Source organism: Myxine glutinosa, chromosome 2, assembly GCF_964187855.1.
Source record: "Myxine glutinosa chromosome 2, kmMyxGlut1.1, whole genome shotgun sequence".
In the NCBI taxonomy this organism is placed as follows: domain Eukaryota; kingdom Metazoa; phylum Chordata; class Myxini; order Myxiniformes; family Myxinidae; genus Myxine; species Myxine glutinosa.
In genome coordinates this window covers 120,991,211-121,015,597 of record NC_136262.1, presented here as the reverse complement: position 1 = coordinate 121,015,597, position 24,387 = coordinate 120,991,211, and the positions used below count along the sequence as shown (strand labels likewise).

Below are 24,387 nucleotides of genomic sequence, written 5' to 3'. Positions count from 1 at the left end.
AATGGGAAAAACTCCTCAAATCCAGATGTGAAAGCTGATACAGACAAACCCAAGAAGACGTGAAGCTGTAGTCGTTGACGAATGTTCATCTACAAAGTATTGACCCGGGGTTGGGGAGAGCTGGCTGAATACTTATGTAAGCTAGATGTTTTTGTTTTTCATTTTCAATGAATTCGAATTTTTTTTCTAAAAACATGTTTTCACTTTGTTATTATGAGGTATTTTGTGTATCTTTCTGACAAAAAAAAATTCAATTTAGTCCATTTTCGATTCAGGCTGTAACACATCAAAATTTGAAACAGTGAAGGGGTGTGAATACTTTCTGAAGGCACCGTATCTATATACACATACAGTAGGACCCTGAAATTCACAAAATATGTGAATGAAAAAGCTTAGATCACTAACGATTTTTTTAACGTCAGATATCGCCCACTACAAAGCCTTAAAGGCCACTCGAGGTGAGGGCGACGCTGGAAAGTGTAGATATTAAACATAAAGGAGGAGTCTATGGACATTCCTATTGAATTGAGGTAGGTTGGGATTGAGTGTAAAGCAGGATGCAGGTAAAGTGTTCCAGAGTGATGCCGTGCAGGGGAAAACCAAGAAGAATACCCTTATAGTCTTACTTAGTCAGGTTCACTATGTTAACAAATATAATTTCGTTCAAATTTTTTGGAGATGAGCAAACCTGTACATTTTTGGAATATTCAGAGCATGGAGAATCCGAAAATCAATGTTGGCATTTGCACAGACACCTTGGGTTTTCAAAATGGCCACCATAAAATACATATTTTGCGCTATCTCGCCTTCTAGTCAACCTAGAAACTTAATTAAACATGCTAATCCTATGTTTTCTGGGCCAAGGAATCCAATAAAGGCCTCAAAATAGTGCTCAGGATTATAGAAAAGCAACAAACAAAGGTAATTGAAAACCATTGTCTTTATATTTGTGATATAACTGTATTACATAATACATGATATTGCATGTCCTTTGAAGTTATAGGTATGGGTTTATAAAGCAAGAAAGCAGCCTTGTTAGTATCAGATTGAACTATAAGTCTTATACACAGGATCTACTAGGTCTATACCGTTCAGGAATATGCTTTTACGGATCTTCATCACTGTCATGTCCTGAGTGTCATTTTCGCAAAGGTATCTACGCAAATGCCAACATTAATTTTTGGATTCCTCATGCTCTGAATATTCCAAAAATGTATAGTTTTCCTAATCTCCAAAAATTTTGAACGAAAAAACATAGTGAACCTGACTAACTCCTTGGGACAAACGCAGTGTATGGATGGGAATAAACTACGAAACATGCAGAGCGGCTGAAAGTGGAACAACCTGTGATAGACCCTCAGAGCACATTCTGTGGTAATATCTGTAGAAAGAGCTCAAAGAAACAACAGAGCGGCAGACTGAAAGAGGTGCCAGGGATGATGCCAACTCCTATGCCACTGGATTCATCAAAATGCACGTTGCACGTCGGAATGAATCATCAGAATGCACGTCGGAATGAATCGGAATCATCAAAATGCACGTCGGAATGAATCATCAGAATGCACATCGGAATGAATAATCAGAATCATAAAAATGCACGTCAGAATGAATCATCAGAATGCACATCGGAATGAATCATCAGAATCATCAAAATGCACGTCAGAATGAATCATCAGAATCATCAAAATGCACGTCGGAATGAATCATCAGAATCATCACAATGCACGTCGGAATGAATCACCAGAATAATCAGAATGCATGTCGGAATGAATCATCAGAATCATCACAATGCACGTCGGAATGAATCATCAGAATCATCACAATGCACGTCGGAATGAATCATCAGAATCATCACAATGCATGTCGGAATGAATCGTCAGAATCATCATAATGCACGTCAGAATGAATCATCAGAATAATCAGAATGCATGTCGGAATGAATCGTCAGAATGCACATCGGAATGAATCGTCAGAATCATCAAAATGCACGTCGGAATGAATCATCAGAATCATCACAATGCACGTCGGAATGAATCACCAGAATAATCAGAATGCATGTCGGAATGAATCATCAGAATCATCACAATGCACGTCGGAATGAATAATCAGAATCATCACAATGCACGTCGGAATGAATCATCAGAATCATCACAATGCATGTCGGAATGAATCATCAGAATCATCACAATGCACGTCAGAATGAATCATCAGAATAATCAGAATGCATGTCGGAATGAATCGTCAGAATCATCACAATGCACGTCGGAATGAATCATCAGAATCATCAAAATGCACGTCAGAATGAATCATCAGAATGCACATCGGAATGAATAATCGGAATCATAAAAATGCACGTCAGAATGAATCGTCAGAATGCACATCGGAATGAATCGTCAGAATCATCAAAATGCACGTCGGAATGAATCATCAGAATCATCACAATGCACGTCGGAATGAATCGTCAGAATCATCACAATGCAGGTCGGAATGAATCACCAGAATAATCAGAATGCATGTCGGAATGAATCATCACAATGCACGTCGGAATGAATCATCAGATTCATCAAAATGCACGTCAGAATGAATCATCAGAATCATCACAATGCATGTCGGAATGAATCATCAGAATCATCACAATGCACGTCAGAATGAATCATCAGAATAATCAGAATGCATGTCGGAATGAATCGTCAGAATCATCACAATGCACGTCGGAATGAATCATCAGAATCATCAAAATGCACGTCGGAATGAATCATCAGAATCATCAAAATGCACGTCGGAATGAATCTTCAGAATCATCACAATGCACGTCGGAATGAATCATCAGAATCATCACAATGCATGTCAGAATGAATCATCAGAATTATCACAATGTACGTTGGAATGAATCATCAGAATAATCAGAATGCATGTCGGAATGAATCATCAGAATCATCACAATGCACGTTGGAATGAATCATCAGAATCATCACAATGCACGTTGGAATGAATCGTCAGAATCATCACAATGCACGTTGGAATGAATCGTCAGAATCATCACAATGCACGTCGGAATGAATCATCAGAACAATCAGAATGCATGTCGGAATGAATCATCAGAATCATCAAAATGCACGTCGGAATGAATCTTCAGAATCATCACAATGCACGTCGGAATGAATCATCAGAATCATCACAATGCACGTCGGAATGAATAATCAGAATGCACGTCGGAATGAATCGTCAGAATAATCAAAATGCATGTCGGAATGAATCATCAGAATCATCACAATGCACGTTGGAATGAATCGTCAGAAGCATCACAATGCACGTCGGAATGAATCATCAGAATCATCACAATGCACGTTGGAATGAATCGTCAGAATCATCACAATGCACGTCGGAATGAATCATCAGAACAATCAGAATGCATGTCGGAATGAATCATCAGAATCATCACAATGCACGTCGGAATGAATCATCAGAATCATCACAATGCACGTCGGAATGAATCATCAGAATCATCACAATGCACGTCGGAATGAATCATCAGAATCATCACAATGCATGTCGGAATGAATCATCAGAATAATCACAATGCACGTCGGAATGAATCATCAGAATAATCAGAATGCACGTCGGAATGAATCATCAAAATGCACGTCGGAATGAATCATCAGAATCATCACAATGCACGTCGGAATGAATCATCAGAATGCATGTCGGAATGAATCATCAGAATCATCACAATGCACGTCGGAATGAATCGTCAAAATGCACGTCGGAATGAATCATCAGAATCACCACAATGCACGTTGGAATGAATCATCAGAATCATGACAATGCACGTCGGAATGAATAATCAGAATCATCAAAATGCACATCGGAATGAATCATCAAAATGCACGTCGGAATGAATCATCAGAATGCATGTCAGAATGAATCATCAGAATCATCACGATGCACGTCGGAATGAATCATCAGAATCATCAAAATGCACGTCGGAATGAATCATCAAAATGCACGTCGGAATGAATCATCAGAATCATCACAATGCACGTCGGAATGAATCATCAGAATGCATGTCTGAATGAATCATCAGAATCATCACAATGCACGTCGGAATGAATCATCGGAATCATTAAAATGCATGTCAGAATGAATCATCAGAATCATCAAAATGCACGTCGGAATGAATCATCAAAATGCACGTCGGAATGAATCGCCAGAATCATCACAATGCACGTCGGAATGAATCATCAGAATCATCACAATGCATGTCGGAATGAATCATCAGAATCATCACAATGCATGTCGGAATGAATCATCAGAATCATCACGATGCACGTCGGAATGAATCATCAGAATCATCACGATGCACGTCGGAATGAATCATCAGAATCATCACAATGCACGTCGGAATGAATCATCAGAATCATCACAATGCACGTCGGAATGAATCATCAGAATCATCACAATGCACGTCGGAATGAATCATCAGAATCATCAGAATGCATGTCGGAATGAATCATCAGAATGCAATCACCAGAATGCACGTCACTGGATTCTGTCAAGAAGAGGTAGGTCACAGACCCGACCACCAGCCCAAATATGACAATGACGGTCCGTGACAGGACGTATAGGGGTCTTGTGTAGATGGAGCATAGCAGCTTGATAAAGGTTTCGCTGATAGGTCACAGACCCGACCACCAACCCAAATATGACAATGACGGTCCGTGACAGGACGTATAGGGGTCTTGTGTAGATGGAGCATAGCAGCTTGATAAAGGTTTCGCTGATAGGTCACAGACCCGATCACCAGCCCAAATATGACCATCCTCGAATTACAAGTTATTTTCTGTCCCAGGTAACGGATTCGATTCATGTTTGTGTTGGACTAAGTCTCTTGTTGTGCCAAAGTGGATTTAAACTAATATAACCATCACTGATTAATTGATCTAAGGGATTCTAAGCTTTTGCACTCACACATAGACATGCATGTACATGTTTCAGTGCTCTGTGCTGTTTGTCTCTGAATGTCTCTGTAATCGAAGGTATTTCTATTTCATATGGTTTGTCTTGTCCAGTGAAATCTTTGGCATGTACACGTTATATTATTCACCTCAACTGCTCAAATAATGTTTCATATTTCTCCTATCATTGAGATGAAAGGCTGAAAAAGATGCAAATTAAAAAATTGTAAACGATGGGGAAGAATATATTTGTTTTTCTTTCGACAGGGATTTGTCTGCTGTTTCTGACAATATAACGGCTCCAAGGTAAACATTGGTATCTTTGTTTATCCTCAGTTGCTTTTTGGATTCAAACCACTGCACTGTCCATCTGCACTACGTCCTTGCAACAAGTTCAAGAATCGGGACCTGGGAGTTTTGCCTTTGAAGGAGAGTAGAGTGAGCCTGCAGCCAATCAGAGGGCTGGAAGGATCAGATTACATAAACGCCAGCTACATTGATGGCTACAGGTACACCAGGACTCTGCCTATGGAGCATTTAGCTTTGTGTGCTAAACTGAAGCATTCAAAATACGGTTTAACCCATTTACATGGTTCGCACATACTTTGAAACTCCTTGAAATTCCTGGAAAAATGGAAAAGCTTTTTCCAGTCCTGGAAAACTTCTCCAAGCCCTTGAAACTCATGGAAAATTGCACAAATAAAAATAATATGCCAGGCCCCTGTCAAAATTGCTAATTCTGCCGGGAGAACACCAGAGACTGTTAAGCCGCTGTCACGCCTTGACGTTTTAGCCAGCGTATGCCGACGTATGAAAAATTTGGCTACGTTAAGAGCACGCTGAAGCACGCTGGCATACGTCGTAGTACGCCGAGCTCGTCGACAAATTTCGTGCATGCACAAAATTTGTCGACGTATGCCAGCGTATGACTCACACCAGCACTCAATTTTGATACGTCGGCATACGCTGGCTAAATCGTCATGGTGTGACAGGGGCTTTAGCAATTTAACCTCCCCAGAGATCTACCATTAAAGCCGGTGCTGAAGTTCCGTGGAATCATAATCAATTCCTTGTTGTCGGTTATTATTGCTCTTAAATATTTTTATGCTTCCGCCGATGAAGTCGCCGGAGGCATTATGTTTTCGGGTTGTCCGTCGTCCGTCCGTCCGTCCGTCCGTCCGTACGGGCTAAACCTAGTTTTTCTCAACAACCACATGTCCGATTGAGACAAAACTTTCAGGGTAGGAGTGAGACCCATGGAGAATGTTTTTATGGTAATTGTGACGTCATAGGTCACGTGGTATGGCAGCAAATCTTGGATTAAAAGCAAATAATTAAAAAAGTATTTCTCGGAAACCGCTGAATGGAAAAATTTGAAACTTGGCACATTGTCAAGTACTCCAATGGGGAACAAAATCATGATAATGATGACATCATAGGTGAAGTGGTACACCAGCCAAAAATGTTTTAATCGAATTCCTTATCCTAAAAATCTGAAATTTAATGCCCATGATCTATGACCCAATATTTAATTTATCACATCATTGGTCACATGGTTTGGCAGCCATATTGGATTGAAGGAAAATATTAAATAATTATATCTCTGAAACCACTCATCCTATCGATGCGAAATTTTACAAATATCATCTAACAGCCGTGTTGCATATAGTTTGAAAATGTTGATGTCGCAGGTCATGTGGTTTGGCAGCCATCTTGGATAGAAAAACGAACCTTATCCGATCAACACGAAACTTCACAAACGTGATCCCCTACCCATACACATGCAGAGTGTAAATTTTTTAAGGTCATATGTCATGTGGTGTGGCAGCCATATTAGCTTGAAAGCCGATATTTAAAAAAATCCCTTCTCTGAAACTGCTTCACCGATCGATGTAAAACCTGTCATGTCTGGTAAAAGTGTGATACTTGAGAACAGCTGAAGGGATTTAAATCAAACTTATTTATTTTTAGGACAGTAAACGATGGCATCTACCCGTTGTGGGACTATGCGGAGGCATATTGGTGACAGTCGCATTGTTCTAGTTAATCATGGCTCACAAGAGGAAAACTCTTGCTCATGATAAAGCAAGTGCAAAAAATTTGAGGAAAGCAATGTCCTTGACACAGAAAGTTTATGTTTTGTATAAGCTTGGTTGAGGTGAGTGTGCCTGGCATCATTGCATGGGCAGACATTATGGTGTTGTGTCCAGTATCCCCTTTGCTATGACACTCCAAATTGAGCTCAGGTGCATCCAATTTCCTTTGATCATCCAATTTCCTTCCATCATTTGATCATCAATTTCCATCATTTGATCATCTCTGCAGACCTGGACAAAATCACAGACTGGTCAAACAAGTGGAACATGTCTTTCAATCCTGACAAATCTCACACTCTTACTAGGTCTCTCCAAAAAGACCGACTGGAAAACCCTCCCATCTACTTTCTCAACAATCCTCTCCAAGAAGTTCTGTCGCTCAAGCTTATGGGTCTCACTATCTGCCATGATCTTTCTTGGGAAAACCACATTTCCAATCTGGCCTCCAAAGCAGTCGCCGACTGGGCATCCTCTGTCGTGGGAAGTCCTTCCTTGGCACACCTGAGCTCCTCACCACATACAAGGCTTTCATCCGCAGCTCAATGGAATACTGTTCCCCCCTCTGGGCTGGTGCGCCTGCCTCACACCTCGCTCGGCTTCACGCTGTTGAAGCCAAAGCTTTCAGAATCATTGGAATCTCCCACGATTAAGCTAACTCCGAGGGCCTTTCACTTACTCACCGCAGGCAGGTAGGTGGTCTTTCTGTCTTCTACCGACTCCTCTCCGGCCTTGCTCCCACAGCTCTCTCTGTGCTCTGTCCCCCAAATATTCCTACTGGTCGCACAAGATCTGCCAGCAACCCTCTTATGGTTAAACTGCCAAAATCAAGACTCTCTGCTCACCTTCACTCTTTCATTCCTCTTTTCTCCCGCTTCTGGAACAAACTCCCCCACTCCCTTCAATCCCACGCCTCCCTCCAGGTCTTTAAAACAGCTGTTCACCACTATCTCTTATCTTCCCCCATCCAAAACCTTGATCTTTTCTACCCCCGCTAATTCACCCCAGATACACTTTTTGAAATTCCAACTTCTTTCCCGGAAGTCCTTGCAGTGTCCATATGTTTTATACCTCTCCCACCTCCCCCCAGGCCCTCTCCCTCCCACAGTTCTCTCGATGTCCCTGCTCTCAAATGTTGTGTTTGTGTCCTTCACCCCTCTCTCCCCATCGTGTCTACCGCTCCCCTTATTTTGTGTTTTGTGTGTCGGTTGACTTTTTGTGTGATGAATGTTAGCTCTTTCACGAGCCTTGATCTTGTATACAAAAAAAAAAAAAATCCTTGAGATGTCTCGACAACTTGATTGGAGTCCACCTGTGGTCAATTCAATTGATTGGACATGGTTTAGAAAGAAACACATCTTTCTATATAAGGTACCACAGTTCACAGTGAATGTCAGAGCAGGAACTCTACCATGACGTCCAAGGAACTGTCCGTAGAACTCCGAGATAGAATTGTGAGGAGGCATAGATCTGGGGAAGGGTATAAAATAATTTGTAGAGTGTTGAAAGTTTCCAAGAGCACAGTGAGCTCCATCATTAGGAATTGGAAAGAATATGGAACTACCTAGACTCTTCCTAAAGCTGGCCTTCCGACCAAACTGAGCAACTCGGCAAAAAGGGAGGTGACACCTCCTCAGGGAGCTGACAAAGAACCCAATGACCACTCTGACAGAACTACAGAGTTCCTTGACTGCGATGGGAGAATCTGCCGGAAGGACAACAGTCTCTGCAGCCTTTACAAATCTAGGCTTTATGGGAGAGTGGCCAGACGGAAGCCACTCCTGAGAAAAGGCACATGACAGCACACCTGGAGTTTACAAAAAAGCACGTGACAGCACACCTTGAGTTTGCAAAAAGGCACGTGACAGCACACCTGAAGTTTGCAAAAAGGCATGTGAAAGACTCTGAGAGCATGAGGTAAAATATTCTGTGGTCTGATGAGACGGAAATTGAACTCTTTAGCTTGTGAATACTTTATCAAGGCACTGTATGTGTACTTGAATATAACTGTCATTAATAAAAAGGGTAATATAGGTAACTAGAAAGGCACGTGCGATAGCGCATACGTCTGCCAGGCTGAACAGTTTACTTTAAGTATCTCACTTGATAGACTGGAACTAGATCCAGACGTCATATACTCGTAAAATCTAATCAGCTTGTTATTCTCACATACCCAACTCATCCACCTATTTTTACAAAACATACACATTGTGAGGCAGTTGCAGGAGAAGTACATGGAGAAGAGGAAGAAGTTGTTTCTTGGGTTTGTTGATCTGGAGAAAGCATTCGATCGGGTTCCACACAAAGTATTGACATGGGCATTGAGGAAGTTAGGAGTGGAGGAATGGTTGATCAGAGTAGTGATGGCAATGTACAAAAGAGCGCGCACAGCTGTAAGGACGAAGGACGGGAACAGTGGTGAGTTTGAGGTGAAGGTGGGAGTGCATCAGGGGTCCGTACTAAGTCCACTACTATTTGTAGCTGTGATGGAGGTGCTGGCTCAGAACGTAAAGGAGGGTTTACCGTGGGAGTTGTTGTATGCAGATGATCTGGTGTTGATTGCGGAAAGTATGGATGGACTGAAGGAAAAGATGAACACGTGGAAGGAATGTATGGAGACAAAAGGTCTGAAGGTGAATATCGGAAAGACGAAGGTGATGGCAAGTGGTAAAGCATGTGGTGAGGTGGAAAGAACTGGGAAGTGGCCCTGTGCTGTGTGTAGGAAGGGTGTCGGAGTGAACTCCATTCAGTGTACAATGTGCGCTGAGTGGGTTCATCAAAAATGTAGTGGTCTGAGAGGGTCATTAACCAGTGTGGCAGCTACATTCAAATGTAAGGTGTGCACAGAGGGAGCTGCACATGGAGGAAATGTTGAGTTGGATCTTGGAGACGGCGTGAAGCTGGAAGGTGTGAAAACATTTTGCTACCTCGGAGACATGCTGAATGGAGAAGGTGGATCAGACTCGGCATCGGTTGCTCGAGTGAGATGTGCATGGAAGAAGTTTCGGGAATTGAGTGGCATGCTGATGATGAGGGGGGTGTCGTTGAAGCTGAAGGGAAAGGTGTATGCTGCATGTGTGAGAAGTGTTATGATTTATGGGAGCGAGACATGGGTAATGAACGTAGAGCAGCAACGAAGGTTGGAAAGGGTGGAAATGCGAATGGTTCGACGGATGTGTGGAGTATCGTTGAGAGAGAGGAAGACAAATGATGAATTGCGAAAGATGATGGGAATATTGCCTGTGATTGATGCTGTGAAGAGGAACAGGTTGAGATGGTTTGGTCATGTGTTGAGGAAGGATGAAAGTGACTGGTTGAGAAGAGTGATGGAAATTGATGTAGAAGGAAGTAGAGGACGGGGAAGACCGAGAAAGACTTGGCTAAAGATGGTGGAAGAAGAAATGCGGGCAAGAGGGTTAACAAGGAGAGATGCAGAAAATAGGGCAAAATGGAGAAGATTGTCATGGGGACCGCAAGGCTAACCCCCGCTCTAGCAGGGAAAATGGCCTTTAAAATGTATGTTGTTGTTGTTGTGTACACATACCCAACACATCCACCTATTTTTACAAAACGGACACATACCCAACTCATCCACCTATTTTTACAACATAACTCGTACAAAATGTTTTAAAAAAATCATGCTATACTGTATATAGTTTTGGCCCCATTTCCAAATGGTGAAGAATCACTTGAATAATTAAAAAATTCTCATATCTGGATCCAAATTCGGATCTTCACCAAAATGGAGTCGATTCGTTCTTGTGACACACCTAACCTTTCCACCAAATTTCGGCCGAATCCATCCACAACTTTTTGAGATATCATACCATACAGTGCCCCCCATAAGTATTGGAACAGTGAGGTCAAAATTGTTAATATTAAAGATACTCAAGAAATTTGGATTTGAGATCAAAAAATGAATACGGGGCAAGAGCACAGAAGGTCATCTTTTATTTCCTCGTATTTTTATGTATACAGTACTGTATATATGTTTTGCCTTTGCAGAACAATAGCACTTTTTTATGTTCAGTCCCTCCATTTTAGGTAAACATAAGAATTGGAATATATATATATATGCAGGGGGAGAGAGAGAGAGATAGAAAAAGGGAAAAAAAAACAGATCAGGCCAACGCCCCCTGCCCCCTCATCAACTCCCCCCCCCCCCCCCCTCCTCCATGAACGACAAACCAGCCAACGTATTGGCACGAGGGTGATGGATGACGGAATGATCCACACTCCGAAGTCCCTCTCTAGTTTGGTATTCTCACTGACCTTCGAGGTCTCAGCTTCAAAGCATTTCACCCTCATTGAACTCTTCACCGGAGTCACGCCACCGTACAGAGGTGACCTTGCCTCGCTGCGTAGCACAAGCCGCTACCATGGAATGATGCCTCATATGGCCGCCTGTCCGTTGCTGCCTCGTTTTCCGGAGCAGTCATTCCGTCCTTGACTTCCCCCCCCCCCCCCCCCCCCCATCTAAGGTGCCACAAATATCTTTCACTTCTCAAAACGTCAGGCATTCAAGCTCTTGCCTGGGAAATCCCCTCATTATGGCTTTCTGAGTCAAAAGTCCAAAGCACTCCTCAAAACGGCAACAACCACATCTCCTACATCACCATCTTGCTTTGCTTCTACACCACAGCCAATCATAGGCTCTCAAATTTTGGGTCAAACCATGTAAGTCAAACTCGGAGGTGCGAGGGAAGAAGAAGAAGAGGAAGAATAAAAGAAGAAGAAAAGGTCACAGACTGTGACAACAGCCAATCACAGGACCTCAAATCTTGGGGGTCAAACTCAGGGTTGAAGAGGAAGAATAGATGAAGATTAGGTCACAGACCGTAACAAAAGGAAGCAATTTGGAAGCTGAAAGAACAGAATAATTCAATTAGAGAATCATGGCATAACAATTGGGCATAGCAAATACAACAATTTGGAATATCTTGAAAAATAAAGAAACCACTAGTATACTTAGCAATAGACAACGGCCAGGACGGCCAAGGAAAACAACTGCAGTTGATGACAGAAAAATTATCAGAGCTGTGAAGAAAACCCCAAAAACATCTGTCAGTGACATCACCAACAACCTCCAGAGTGTAGGGATGAAAGTATCATAATCTACCGTTCGCAGAAGACTTCGACAGCAGAATTACAAAGGCTACACCGCAAGATGCGAACCTCTCATCAGCACCAAAAATAGAAAGGCCAGATTAGAATTTGCCAAGAAGTACAGAGGTGAGCCAGTCGAGTTGTAGAACAAAGTTTTATGGACAAGTGAGACCAATGTGACCTTTCCATAAGATAAACCTTTACCAAAGTGATGGAAAGGTGAAAGTGTAGAGAAAGGGAGAAACTGCAGATGATCCTTAAAGCATACTACCTCATCTGTGAAGAATGGTGGAGGTAGTGTGGCTGCCTCTGGAACTGGCTCACTCATTTTTATTGAACACTCATCAGAAGAATGAATTTGGAAGTGTCCAGAAACATCTTGTCTGCCTATATACAAGAAAATTCCTCCAAACTCATTGGGTGGCATTTCACTAGGCTTCACGACTTGCTGAAGAGGAGACTAAAGTCAGAAACCCCCAAAACAAACAACAAATGAAAATGGCTACAAAACATCTCAAATGACGATCTCAAGAGTTTAGTGATGTCGACGGGTCACAGGATCGATGCTGTTATTACATGTAAGGCATAGGCAACCGAATGCTAGCTTTTATACTACTTTAACTAATTTTAAGTTAATCTGTTCCAATACTTGTGCTTACCTAAAATGGGAGGTGGGGGTGGTGGGTGGGGGGGGGGGGGGGCACTGAACATAAAAAATGCTATTGTTCAACAATGGATTGGTAAAACACATCGAAATACCAAGAAATAAAAGTTGACTTCCTGAACTCTTGCCTCATATTCATCTTTTGATCTCAAATCAAAATTTCTTGCATATTTAGCAATGACAACAAATTTTACTTCACTGTTCCAACACTCATGGAGAGCACTGTATATAGTTTTTGGCCCTATCTCTCAATGGTGAAGAATCACGAAGAAAATTCTCATATCTGGATCTTCACCAAAATCAAATCAATTGGTCCTTGTCACACACCCAACCAAATTTTGTCTGAACCTGTCCATAACTTTGAGACACTGTATCCTGCTCACAGAGAGACAAACAGAGATGAAAACATGACCTCCATCCACTTTCGGTGGCAGAGGTAACAAGGTTTTATTCTTATTATTGTGGTGTTTTCCAATGTCACTTGTTACATTAAACATTTGTATTAAAAGTCTGGGAAAAAACTTTTTTGTCCTGGAAAATTCATGGAAAGTTGTTCTTCCATGGCTGTGCGAACCATGCTTTATCCTTTGTCTGGCCTTTAATTACATGATAAAAAGCCAAAATCTTCACTATCTATTGTTCCCGCATACTTTCTGAATTTGTACTTGTGTCCCTTTCATGACATATCCTCAGACAGTCATGGCTATGAATGCAGTTTTGATCATGCTTGTAATTTCAGACATCAAAAGGCATACATCGCCACCCAAGGCCCTCTTGCAGACACTGTGGATGATTTCTGGAGGATGTTGTGGGAGTCGGGGTCTACAATCATTGTGATGCTGTCACAGCTCAGGGAACTGGGCATGGTGGGATCCCTTTCATCAACAACATTCTTTAAACAGACACCAGTATAGAATCATCATCAACACTATCCTTCACGACCAGTACCAAACCCATTACCAACATTCACCTTCACTACCAGCACCCAACTATTACCAACATTCACCTTCACTACCAGAACCCAAGTATTACCAACATTCACCTTCACTACCAGCACCCAACTATTACCAACATTCACCTTCACTACCAGAACCCAACTATTACCAACATTCATCTTCACTACCAGGACCCAACTATTACCAACATTCATCTTCACTACCAGAACCCAACTATTACCAACATTCACCTTCACTACCAGAACCCAACTATTACCAACATTCATCTTCACTACCAGCACCCAACTATTACCAACATTCACCTTCACTACCAGTACCCAACTATTACCAACATTCACCTTCACTACCAGACCAAACTATTACCAACATTCACCTTCACTACAGCAACAGCACCAGGACCCAACTATTACCAACATTCACCTTCACTACCAGAACCCAACCCATTACCAACATTCACCTCCACTACCAGCACCCAACTATTACCAACATTCACCTTCACTACCAGCACCCAACTATTACCAACACTCACCTTCACTACCAGCACCCAACTATTACCAACAGTCACCTTCACTACCAGAACCCAACCCATTACCAACATTCACCTTCACTACGAGCACCCAACTTTTACCAACATTCACCTTCACTACCAGCACCCAACTATTACCAACATTCACCTTCACTACCAGCACCCAACTTTTACCAACATTCACCTTCACTACCAGCACCCAACTATTACCAACATTCACCTTCACTACCAGAACCCAACTATTACCAACATTCACCTTCACTACCAGACCAAACTATTACCAACACTCACCTTCACTACCAGAACCCAACTATTACCAACATTCACCTTCACCACCAGAACCCAACTATTACCAACACTCACCTTCACCACCAGAACCCAACTATTACCAACACTCACCTTCACCACCAGAACCCAACTATTACCAACATTCACCTTCACTACCAGAACCCAACTATTACGAACACTCACCTTCACTACCAGCACCCAACTATTACCAACATTCACCTTCACTACCAGTACCCAACTATTACCAACACTCACCTTCACTACCAGCACCCAACTATTAACAACATTCACATTCACCACCAGAACCCAACTATTACCAACATTCACCTTCACTACCAACACCCAACTATTACCAACATTCACCTTCACTACCAGCACCCAAGTATTACCAACATTCACCTTCACTACCAGCACCCAACGCATTACCAACACACACCTTCACTACTAGCACCCAACTATTACCAACACTCACCTTGACTACCAGAACCCAACTATTACCAACATTCACCTTCACTACCAGCACCCAACTATGACCAACATTCATCTTCACTACCAACACCCAACTATTACCAACACTCACCTTGACTACCAGAACCCAACTATTACCAACATTCACCTTCACTACCAACACCCAACTATTACCAACATTCACCTTCACTACCAGCACCCAACTATTACCAACATTCACCTTCACTACCAGCACCCAACGCATTACCAACACACACCTTCACTACCAGCACCCAACTATTACCAACACTCACCTTGACTACCAGAACCCAACTATTACCAACATTCACCTTCACTACCAGCACCCAACTATGACCAACACTCACCTTGACTACCAGCACCCAACTATTACCAACACTCGCCTTCACTACCAGCACCCAACTATTACCAACACTCACCTTCACTACCAGCACCCAACTATTACCAACACTCACCTTCACTACAAGCACCCAACTATTACCAACACTCACCTTCACTACCAGCACCCAACTATTACCAACATTCACCTTCACTACCAGCACCCAACCCATTACCAGCACACACCTTCACTACCAGCACCCAACTATTACCAACACTCACCTTCACTACCAGCACCCAACTATTACCAACACTCACCTTCACTACAAGCACCCAACTATTACCAACACTCACCTTCACTACCAGCACCCAACTATTACCAACATTCACCTTCACTACCAGCACCCAACCCATTACCAGCACACACCTTCACTACCAGAACCCAACTATTACCAACATTCACCTTCACTACCAGCACCCAACCCATTACCAACACTCGCCTTGACTACCAGCACCCAACTATTACCAACACTCACCTTCACTACCAGCACCCAACTATTACCAACACTCACCTTCACTACCAGCACCCAACTATTACCAACACTCACCTTCACTACAAGCACCCAACTATTACCAACACTCACCTTCACTACCAGCACCCAACTATTACCAACACTCACCTTCACTACCAGCACCCAACCCATTACCAACATTCACCTTCACTACAAGCACCCAACCCATTACCAACACACACCTTCACTACCAGCACCCAACTATTACCAACATTCACCTTCACTACCAGCACCCAACTATTACCAACATTCACCTTCACTACCAGCACCCAACTATTACCAGCACCCTTTTTTCCTGCACGTACTGCATCCACCCTAATGCAGGTTTCACAGGTCTCTCGTAACTTGTTGTTCACACTAGGAAATGAGCCACTGCTATTGGCCAGTCGATCGCTCGGCTTACTTTCAGTACTTTGTGGTCGATCCAATGGCTGAGTACAGTATGCCACAATACGTCCTTCGTGAATTCAAGGTTACAGATGCCAGGGTACGTTCATTGCTTTCATTCTTCTTCCCATCACTCCTATTATGCAAAGTACTTTCTAATTCTTCCTCCACCACTTGTGATCCCTGATTATGGTTGTTGTTTTTTTGTTGTTGTTGTTGATTGTATTGAAAAAGCTTCCAGACCTCACTTCAAGATACGAGGCTTTATTCAAATCGATCTTTGGCATCCTACACAACAGGCAATAATATCATCAGTCCGACAAATCTAAATAAGCATTATAAAGCAAAGCCAAGCATTTTAAACATTAGTCATCAATCCCAGTCACTTCTTACCAGGAAGATCCAGCGCTCATCTCTGCATAACTCATTCAGCAGACAAGATACTGACCCCCTTGCTCACCGAGCGTTCGCCCATAAATAGGCATCCAATATGCCCCACGCCTACGAAGGCTCTTCTTCTTCATTTTCACCACATTGATATCATCTCACTTTTATATATTTATTTCATACTTTAGGTTCACCTGCAATTTAACATTACTGTTTATTATATCTTGGTATTGTTACTAATACTCCTACAATCCTCCACCCTAATTGATTATTTTCCTTGTTATTTTATATCAAGAAATGACAAAATCTCAAATGGTAAAAACGTTACGGCAGAAGCAGACGCAGAAGCAGACACAGCCGCAGAAACGGACGCAGAAACGGATGCAGGAGGAGGCGCAGGAGGAGATGCAGAAACAGACGCAGGAGGAGACGCAGGAGGGGACGCAGAAACAAACGCAGGAGGAGACGCAGGAGGGGACGCAGAAACAAACGCAGGAGGAGACGCATGAGGAGATGCAGAAACAGACGCAGGAGGAGACGCAGAAACAGACGCAGGAGGAGACACAGAAACAGACGCAGGAGGAGACGTGTAAACAGACGCAGGAGGAGACGCAGAAACAGACGCAGAAACAAACGCATGAGGAGACGCAGAAACAGACGCAGGAGGAGACGCAGGAGGAGACGCAGGAGGAGACGCAGAAACAGACGCAGGAACAGACGCAGGAGGAGACGCAGGAGGAGACGCAGGAGGAGACGCAGGAGGAGACGCAGGAGGAGACGCAGGAGGAGACGCATAAACAGACGCAGGAGGAGACGCAGAAACAGACGCAGGAGGAGACGCAGACGCAGGAGGAGACGCATGAGGAGACGCATGAGGAGACGCATGAGGAGACGCAGAAACAGACGATTACAGATCTCTGTCATTCTCTTCACACCCCAACTTCCTGCTGCCTTCAACATATCTCCCACAACTCCCGTCGGCCCTCCCGCTTTTCTACTCTTCATTGCTTTTATCGCTTCCTCAACTTCCTTCTCAGTTATCTTCTCTGCCGGTCCTAAAACTGGGTTACTCTCTATGTTGCCATCCCATTCATTCTCTGTATTCAACAGCATTTCCATATATCTTTTCCATCTTTCTTTAATTCCATCTGGGTCCACAACGATTTGTCCCACTTCTTCCTTCAAGCAACTCACCCCCATCACATCACACCTCTCTTTCGCTATCTGCTTTGCAATCCTGAATACTGCTCTCTGACCCTCTTCCGAATCCAAGTGTTCTCCGAACATTTTCCGACATGCCTCCTGCGCCTTTGCTACCTCTTTCTTTGCAGCCTTCTTGGCTGCCTTATAACTTTCATGCTCTGCTGTTTCTGCTCCCGTACCCTTCGCCTTCTGCCACTCCTTGAACTTCTTCCTCTTCTCGTCAATCCTCTTTCCAACTTCATCATCCCACCACCATGTTTCCGAGTGCTTCGGTGGTCCTTTTGTCCATCCACATACCTCACCAACGGCTCCCAACAGACTAGCTTTCATTGACATCCAACCACTTTCAAGCTCAACCACATCATCCTCTACCCTACTCAGCCTCTCTTTTAATGCCTCCCTTACTGTCACCTCTTTCAACCTCCACACCTTCATTCTCGGTTGGTACTTCACCCGCCGAGCTCTCCTCGCACCTTTCACCCTTATGTCGCAGACAACCAAGTGGTGCTGTGAAACAGCCTCCTCCCCCGGGATCACCTTTGTGTCCCGGAGGTGCCCCCTATCTCGCCTACGCACCATCAGGTAGTCAACGGTTGTCGTCGACCCACCTGACGTGTATATAACAAGTTTATTATCCTCTTTCTGGAACTGAGTATTACAAATCAACAAATCAGCTCCATCAGCAAACTCCAAAATCCTTTCACCTTCTCCATTTCTCACACCATATCCGTAACCCCCATGAACTCCCTCAAAACCATCCATACTCCTTCCCACATGTCCATTTAGGTCTCCTCCTTCCACAACAACTTCCTCATCTTTCACGTTTTCCATCAGCTTCTCTATCGCACACCAGAACTTGTCCTTATCTTCATCGCTCCGACCAACCTGCGGAGCATATCCTGAGATGACGTTCACCAAGAGCTTTCCAATCATCATTTTCACCATCATCAACCTATCACTCACTCTCGTCACACTCACCACACTGTCTACAAACTCCTCAGAAAACAGGACACCAACACCATTCACGCCCTCCAGGCACCCTTGCCACACAAACTTGTATTTCTGTCCCTGCCTACCCTTCACCATTCTCACACCACTTCCCTTCCATCTCGTCTCTTGCACACAACATATGTCCACTCTTCTTCTGACCAATACTTCCACCACTTCTCCTGATCTCCCTGTCATTGTCCCTACATTCCATGTCCTAAACCTCAGAAACAGATCTCCACTTCGGGCTGTACCCTACCCATATGTAGTTGTAATTGTCATGGTTCTCTTTTTGAGGCAATGTTTTTATGGCCGGATGCCCTTCCTGACGCCAGCCCTCTTAGTCGTCTCTTACGACACGCAGGGATACGGTGTACCTGTTCTAATCCAGGGTACACACTGGGAAACGTTTAAAACATGGAAATTCTGGGGTGGGGGGGGGGGGGCATCACGGCTGCGGGGGCCCCATTAGCACCACGCCACATTTTCTCGGTCAGCACCACGGCGGCCCGGTCAGCACCACACCCTTGGAAAGGACTTCGATGCACGTCGGCCCGGTCGGCCCAGAGCCTGGCGCGAAGTCCAAGGACACCAGCACGTCATCCGAAAACAGCTCCGGTTGGTGTGAACCACTCGGTCAATGGCGCGAACCAGGTCCCGACACGCCCTTGCTCGCTTGGCCCCGATGAAGGCCTCGCTGGGTGTTCTCCAAACAGGGGCAAAATCGCCCAAGCCGCGCTGGATTTCGGCAGCGGAAGCCTTGCTCGCTCGGCCCCGATGAAGGCCTCGCTGGGTGTTCTCCAAACAGGGGCAGAATTGCCCAAGCCGCGCTGGATTTCGGCAGCGGAAAGCAGCCACGAAGCGACGATATTCGGTCGGGCTTTTCGTTGAATCTATGCTGCATGGGTGCAACTCCACCTGTATAATTTTTTTATGATAATTATTTCGTCATATGTCACGTGGTTCGGCTGCCATTTTGGAAAAACCGAAAAAATTTGCACCTCTATATCTCCGAAAACGCTGCATAGAAAAAATTGAGATGTGGCTCATTGTAAAGAACCCTCAATGGGGAATAAAATATGTTAATGATGATGTCATAGGTGCCTCCATTATGACGTCATAATTCGACAAGTACAAAACTTCATCCGATCAAGATGAAATTTATTGAGCGTCATGTAGGCATAAATTGGTGGAGATAAAAAAAATGATGACGTCATTGGTCACGTGGTTCGGCCGCCATATTTGTTTTAACACAAAAACCTTAAAAACCACTGAAAACACATCCTCGCGAGAGTCTGCAATCTCTGATTGCTCTTTCTTGTTTGTTATTGTTGTGTTGTTTGCAGGATGGGCAGGCTCGCACGGTGCGACAATTCTACTTTTCCGATTGGCCACCAGTGGGAATCCCACCCTCAGGGGAGGAGTTTGTAGATTTCATTGGTCAGGTGCACAAAACAAAAGAACAATTTGGACAGGATGGACCAATCACAGTGCATTGCAGGTGAGGTAGTACATAGCACCTTGTGTTCATGTTGGTTAAAGTAACGTGTCACATTTTCTTGTGTTTTCCCAAATGGTTTATCACTGATGCGTACATGCTTTCCAAAGTTATGTCTGAGATTGATGAGAATCTAATGTTTTGGGATGTTGATGAGGGTGAAAAAGAGGGCCGAGGTCAATAGGTCAAAGGTCAAAGTCACATAAATCGTCAATTTTCAACCGATTCGCATGATATCTATGTATATCTACAAATATAAAAACGAAAAAAACTGTCAGTCCATGAAGCCATCTGTCCATCTGTGAAGACTTGTGACTATATGTTTATTAATTATGTACTATTTGAAAGTCGGTTGCATCAAGACAAGACGTCCATTAATTATATTTGGTATTACAATGTACCTTTTGACTGCTGAGACCACTTAGACCTTTGAAGACCCTTTAAGACCCCCAAGTCCCTTAAGACTCCCAAAACCATTAAGACCCTTTAGGCCCTGAAGACCCTTTAGAACCATAAAACCCCCTAAATACACTTTAGGACTCTAAAAACTCATCAGACCCCTAAAACTCTGAAGACCCTCTAAGACTCCTTCGTCCCTTAAGACCCCAATAACCCAAGATCCTTAAGAGCCCAATACCCTTCAGACAGACCCCTTTTACCTTTAAGATCCTTTAGACACCTTTAGATCCCTTCACCCTTGCGACCTTTTATGCCCTTTAGACCCCTACAACATTTAGACCTTTACACCCCTTTACACCCTTTAGACTTTAACACTGTAGCGGCTGCCGCTGGGGTTTCACAATCGCCTTGCACCTATCAAGGACGCGGAGCGATCACCATGCCGGGCTCGTCCAGGACGCCCGGGCAGGCCCGCGCTCAACTTGCCAGGCCTCGGTCGGGACGCCCGGGCATGCCTGGGCAGGCTCGCCCTCAACTTGCCAGGCCGCAGCCAGGACGCTGGGCCACGCCCCCTGGCGCCGGGCCTGGGCAAACCCCCTGGGTTAATAGATATATATTGCTGACCGATAAACGGGTTTTCAGAGTGCCTGAGTGTTTGATTTCAATAAAGCAACTCAGATGAATTCCAGCTTTTTGTCGCGTCCATTCTTCTGATCGACGTGGGAGCCCCAGCTCCTTCATTGGTGACCTATCGACATGGACACGGCAGTCGCCCTTAAACTGCCTACCTTCTGGGAGGCTCACGCTGCGGTTTGGTTCGCACAGGCGGAGTCCCTGTTCGCCCTGCGAGGCATCACGGCCGACGACACCCGCTTCCACCATGTGGTAGCTGCGCTCGGGTCGGCTACCGCAGCCCGCGCCCTGAGCCTCCTCGAAAGCCCGCCAGCCGCTGACAAATACGGCGCGATTAAGCAGCTTCTCCTCGATGCTTTCGCCCTCCCATCGGCGGAACGCGCACGGCGCCTGCTCGACCTGCCTGAGCTCGGCGACACGCGCCCTTCCGAGCGAATGGACTACATGCTTTCACTGCTCGGCGAGCACTCTCCGGCATTCCTGTTCCGGGAGCTGTTCCTCCGTCAGCTGCCTAACCCGGTACGCCTCGCCCTGGCAAGCACGACGATCACAGATCCCCGGGCCCTTGCCAGAGAAGCCGACAAGATCTCCGCTGCAGGACGGCGCATCGCAGCGGCGACATGGGACCCACCGCCGTCCGACGCAACAACCATGGCGCCCGAGCACCCGGCACGGTCGACGGCCGAACTGCCGACGCAATTGGCGGCCGCTCTACCGTGCCGACCACCTCCACCCGACCAAGCGTGGTGTTACTATCATGCCAGGTTCGGACAAAAGGCCCGGACATGCCGACCCCCGTGCACCTTCGGCAGGCCGGGAAACGGCCGGGCCGGCGTTCATTACCAGCCATGAGCGCCGGCCATACGGGCAACTTACTGTTCATCACGGATACAGCGTCCGGACGGCGCTTCCTGTGCGACACCGGCGCCCAACTGAGCGTCATACCCGCCTCTGACCAGGACAAGCAATCCGCGGTTTGCGGCCCCTCCTTAGTTGCGGCCAACGGATCGACTATCCGCACCTTCGGCCCGCGCAACGTCACCCTCTGCTTCGGCGGCCAACGCTTTGCTTGGACGTTTGTAACCGCCAACGTGCCCGTGGCTCTGCTAGGCGCCGACTTCCTCTGCGCACACGGACTGCTGGTGGACGTCCAACGGCGTCGTTTAATCAACGCTGAAACCTTCAGCTCCCTGGTATGCACATTGAGCAGCTCCGCGCCGACCGAGCTGGCATGCACCGTCCCGGCGGCGAACGAGTTTGCTCGCCTGCTCACGGAGTTCCCGGCCCTCACGCGGCCGACGTTTTCGGCCGTCGCAGTACGGCATGGGATCGAGCACCACATACCAACCACGGGCCCGCCGGTCTACGCCAGGGCCCGCCGCCTCGACCCAGCCAAGCTCGCCGTAGCGAAGGCCGAATTCGACGCGTTGGAGCACCTCGGCATCGTGCGGCGCTCCGATAGCGCGTGGGCCTCGCCACTGCACATCGTGCCAAAGCCGGGGGGTGGATGGCGCCCGTGTGGCGACTACCGCCGTCTGAATGACGCTACCACCCCCGACAGCTACCCGATCCCGCATATCCAAGACTTCTCCGCCCGTCTGGCGGGACGGGTCATTTTTTCGAAAATTGATCTCATACGGGGATATCACCAGGTACCTGTCAGGGCGGCCGACGTCCCTAAAACGGCAGTCATCACGCCGTTCGGCTTATTCGAATTCTTGCGGATGCCGTTTGGTCTCAAGAACGCGGCTCAGGCGTTCCAGCGCTTGATGGACGGCGTGCTGCGTGACCTGCCGTTCCTTTTCGTTTACCTGGACGACATCCTCGTCGCCAGCACGTCCCGGGCCGAGCACCTCCTCCACCTCCGAACACTGTTCGAGCGCCTCAGCGAGCACGGCCTCATCGTCAACCCGGCCAAATGCCACTTCGGCACGACGGCCGTTGATTTTTTGGGCCACCACATCACCAAGAACGGGGCCGTGCCGCTGCCAACCAAGGTCGAGGCCATCACCACGTTCCCGCGTCCCCGCACCATAAAGGCCCTGCAGGAATTCCTGGGAATGGTGAATTTTTATCACCGCTTCGTGCCCCGCGCTGCTCACCTCATGCGGCCCCTCTACGAAGCCCTCCGGGGCAAGCCGGCCAAGCACGACATCGTCTGGTCCGCAGCAATGGATGCGGCCTTCCAAAGCTCAAAGCGGGCCCTCGCCGACGCAACACTGCTCGCTCACCCGGTGCTCAACGCTCCCATCGCCCTCACCACGGATGCCTCCGACTACGCGGTGGGCGCCGTCCATGAGCAATGGGTGAACGGGGTTTGGCAGCCACTCGCTTTTTTCAGCCGGCAGCTCCGGCCGAACGAGCTCAAATACAGCACGTTTGACCGGGAGCTCCTCGGTCTACACCTGGCCGTTCGCCATTTCCGCCACCTCCTGGAGGGCCGACCTTTCACGGCGTTCGTCGACCACAAGCCGTTGATTTACGCCATGGCCAAGGTCACGGAGCCATGGTCGGCCCGCCAACAGCGCCACCTCTCCGCCGTGTTGGAGTTTACCACGGACATCCGGCACGTCGCCGGCAAAAACAACGCCGTGGCCGACTGTCTGTCCCGGGCCAGCGCGAACGCGGTCCACCTGGGCGTGGATTTTGCGCTTATGGCGGCGGACCAAACCACCGACACCACGGTGCAAGCCCTCCGGGCGGCGGACACGGGCCTCCGCCTGGCCGACATCCCCTGCGCGGACACTGTCCTGCTCTGCGACGTCTCCCAAGGCCAGCCTCGCCCCATCGTGCCCGTCACCTGGCAACGCCGCATCTTCGCATCCCTCCACGGCCTTTCCCACCCGGGCCGGAAAGCTTCCCAGAAGCTGGTGTCGGCGCGTTTCGTCTGGCACGGCCTTCGTCGGGACGTCCGCGATTGGACCAGCGC

The 24,387-nt window shown here is 46.3% G+C and overlaps 1 protein-coding gene across 1 annotated transcript in view; it reads left to right on the top strand.

Moving 5' to 3' along the window:
* Positions 1-24,387, top strand: part of LOC137422297 (receptor-type tyrosine-protein phosphatase delta-like) — a 130,879-nt gene that overhangs the window by 74,769 nt on the left and 31,723 nt on the right. Inside the window, exons 15-18 of the mRNA XM_078771586.1 lie at positions 5,292-5,464; positions 13,558-13,684; positions 16,326-16,451; positions 20,275-20,429. Coding sequence (XP_078627712.1) covers positions 5,292-5,464; positions 13,558-13,684; positions 16,326-16,451; positions 20,275-20,429 — 581 coding nt within the window. The remainder of the gene's footprint in view (positions 1-5,291; positions 5,465-13,557; positions 13,685-16,325; positions 16,452-20,274; positions 20,430-24,387) is intronic.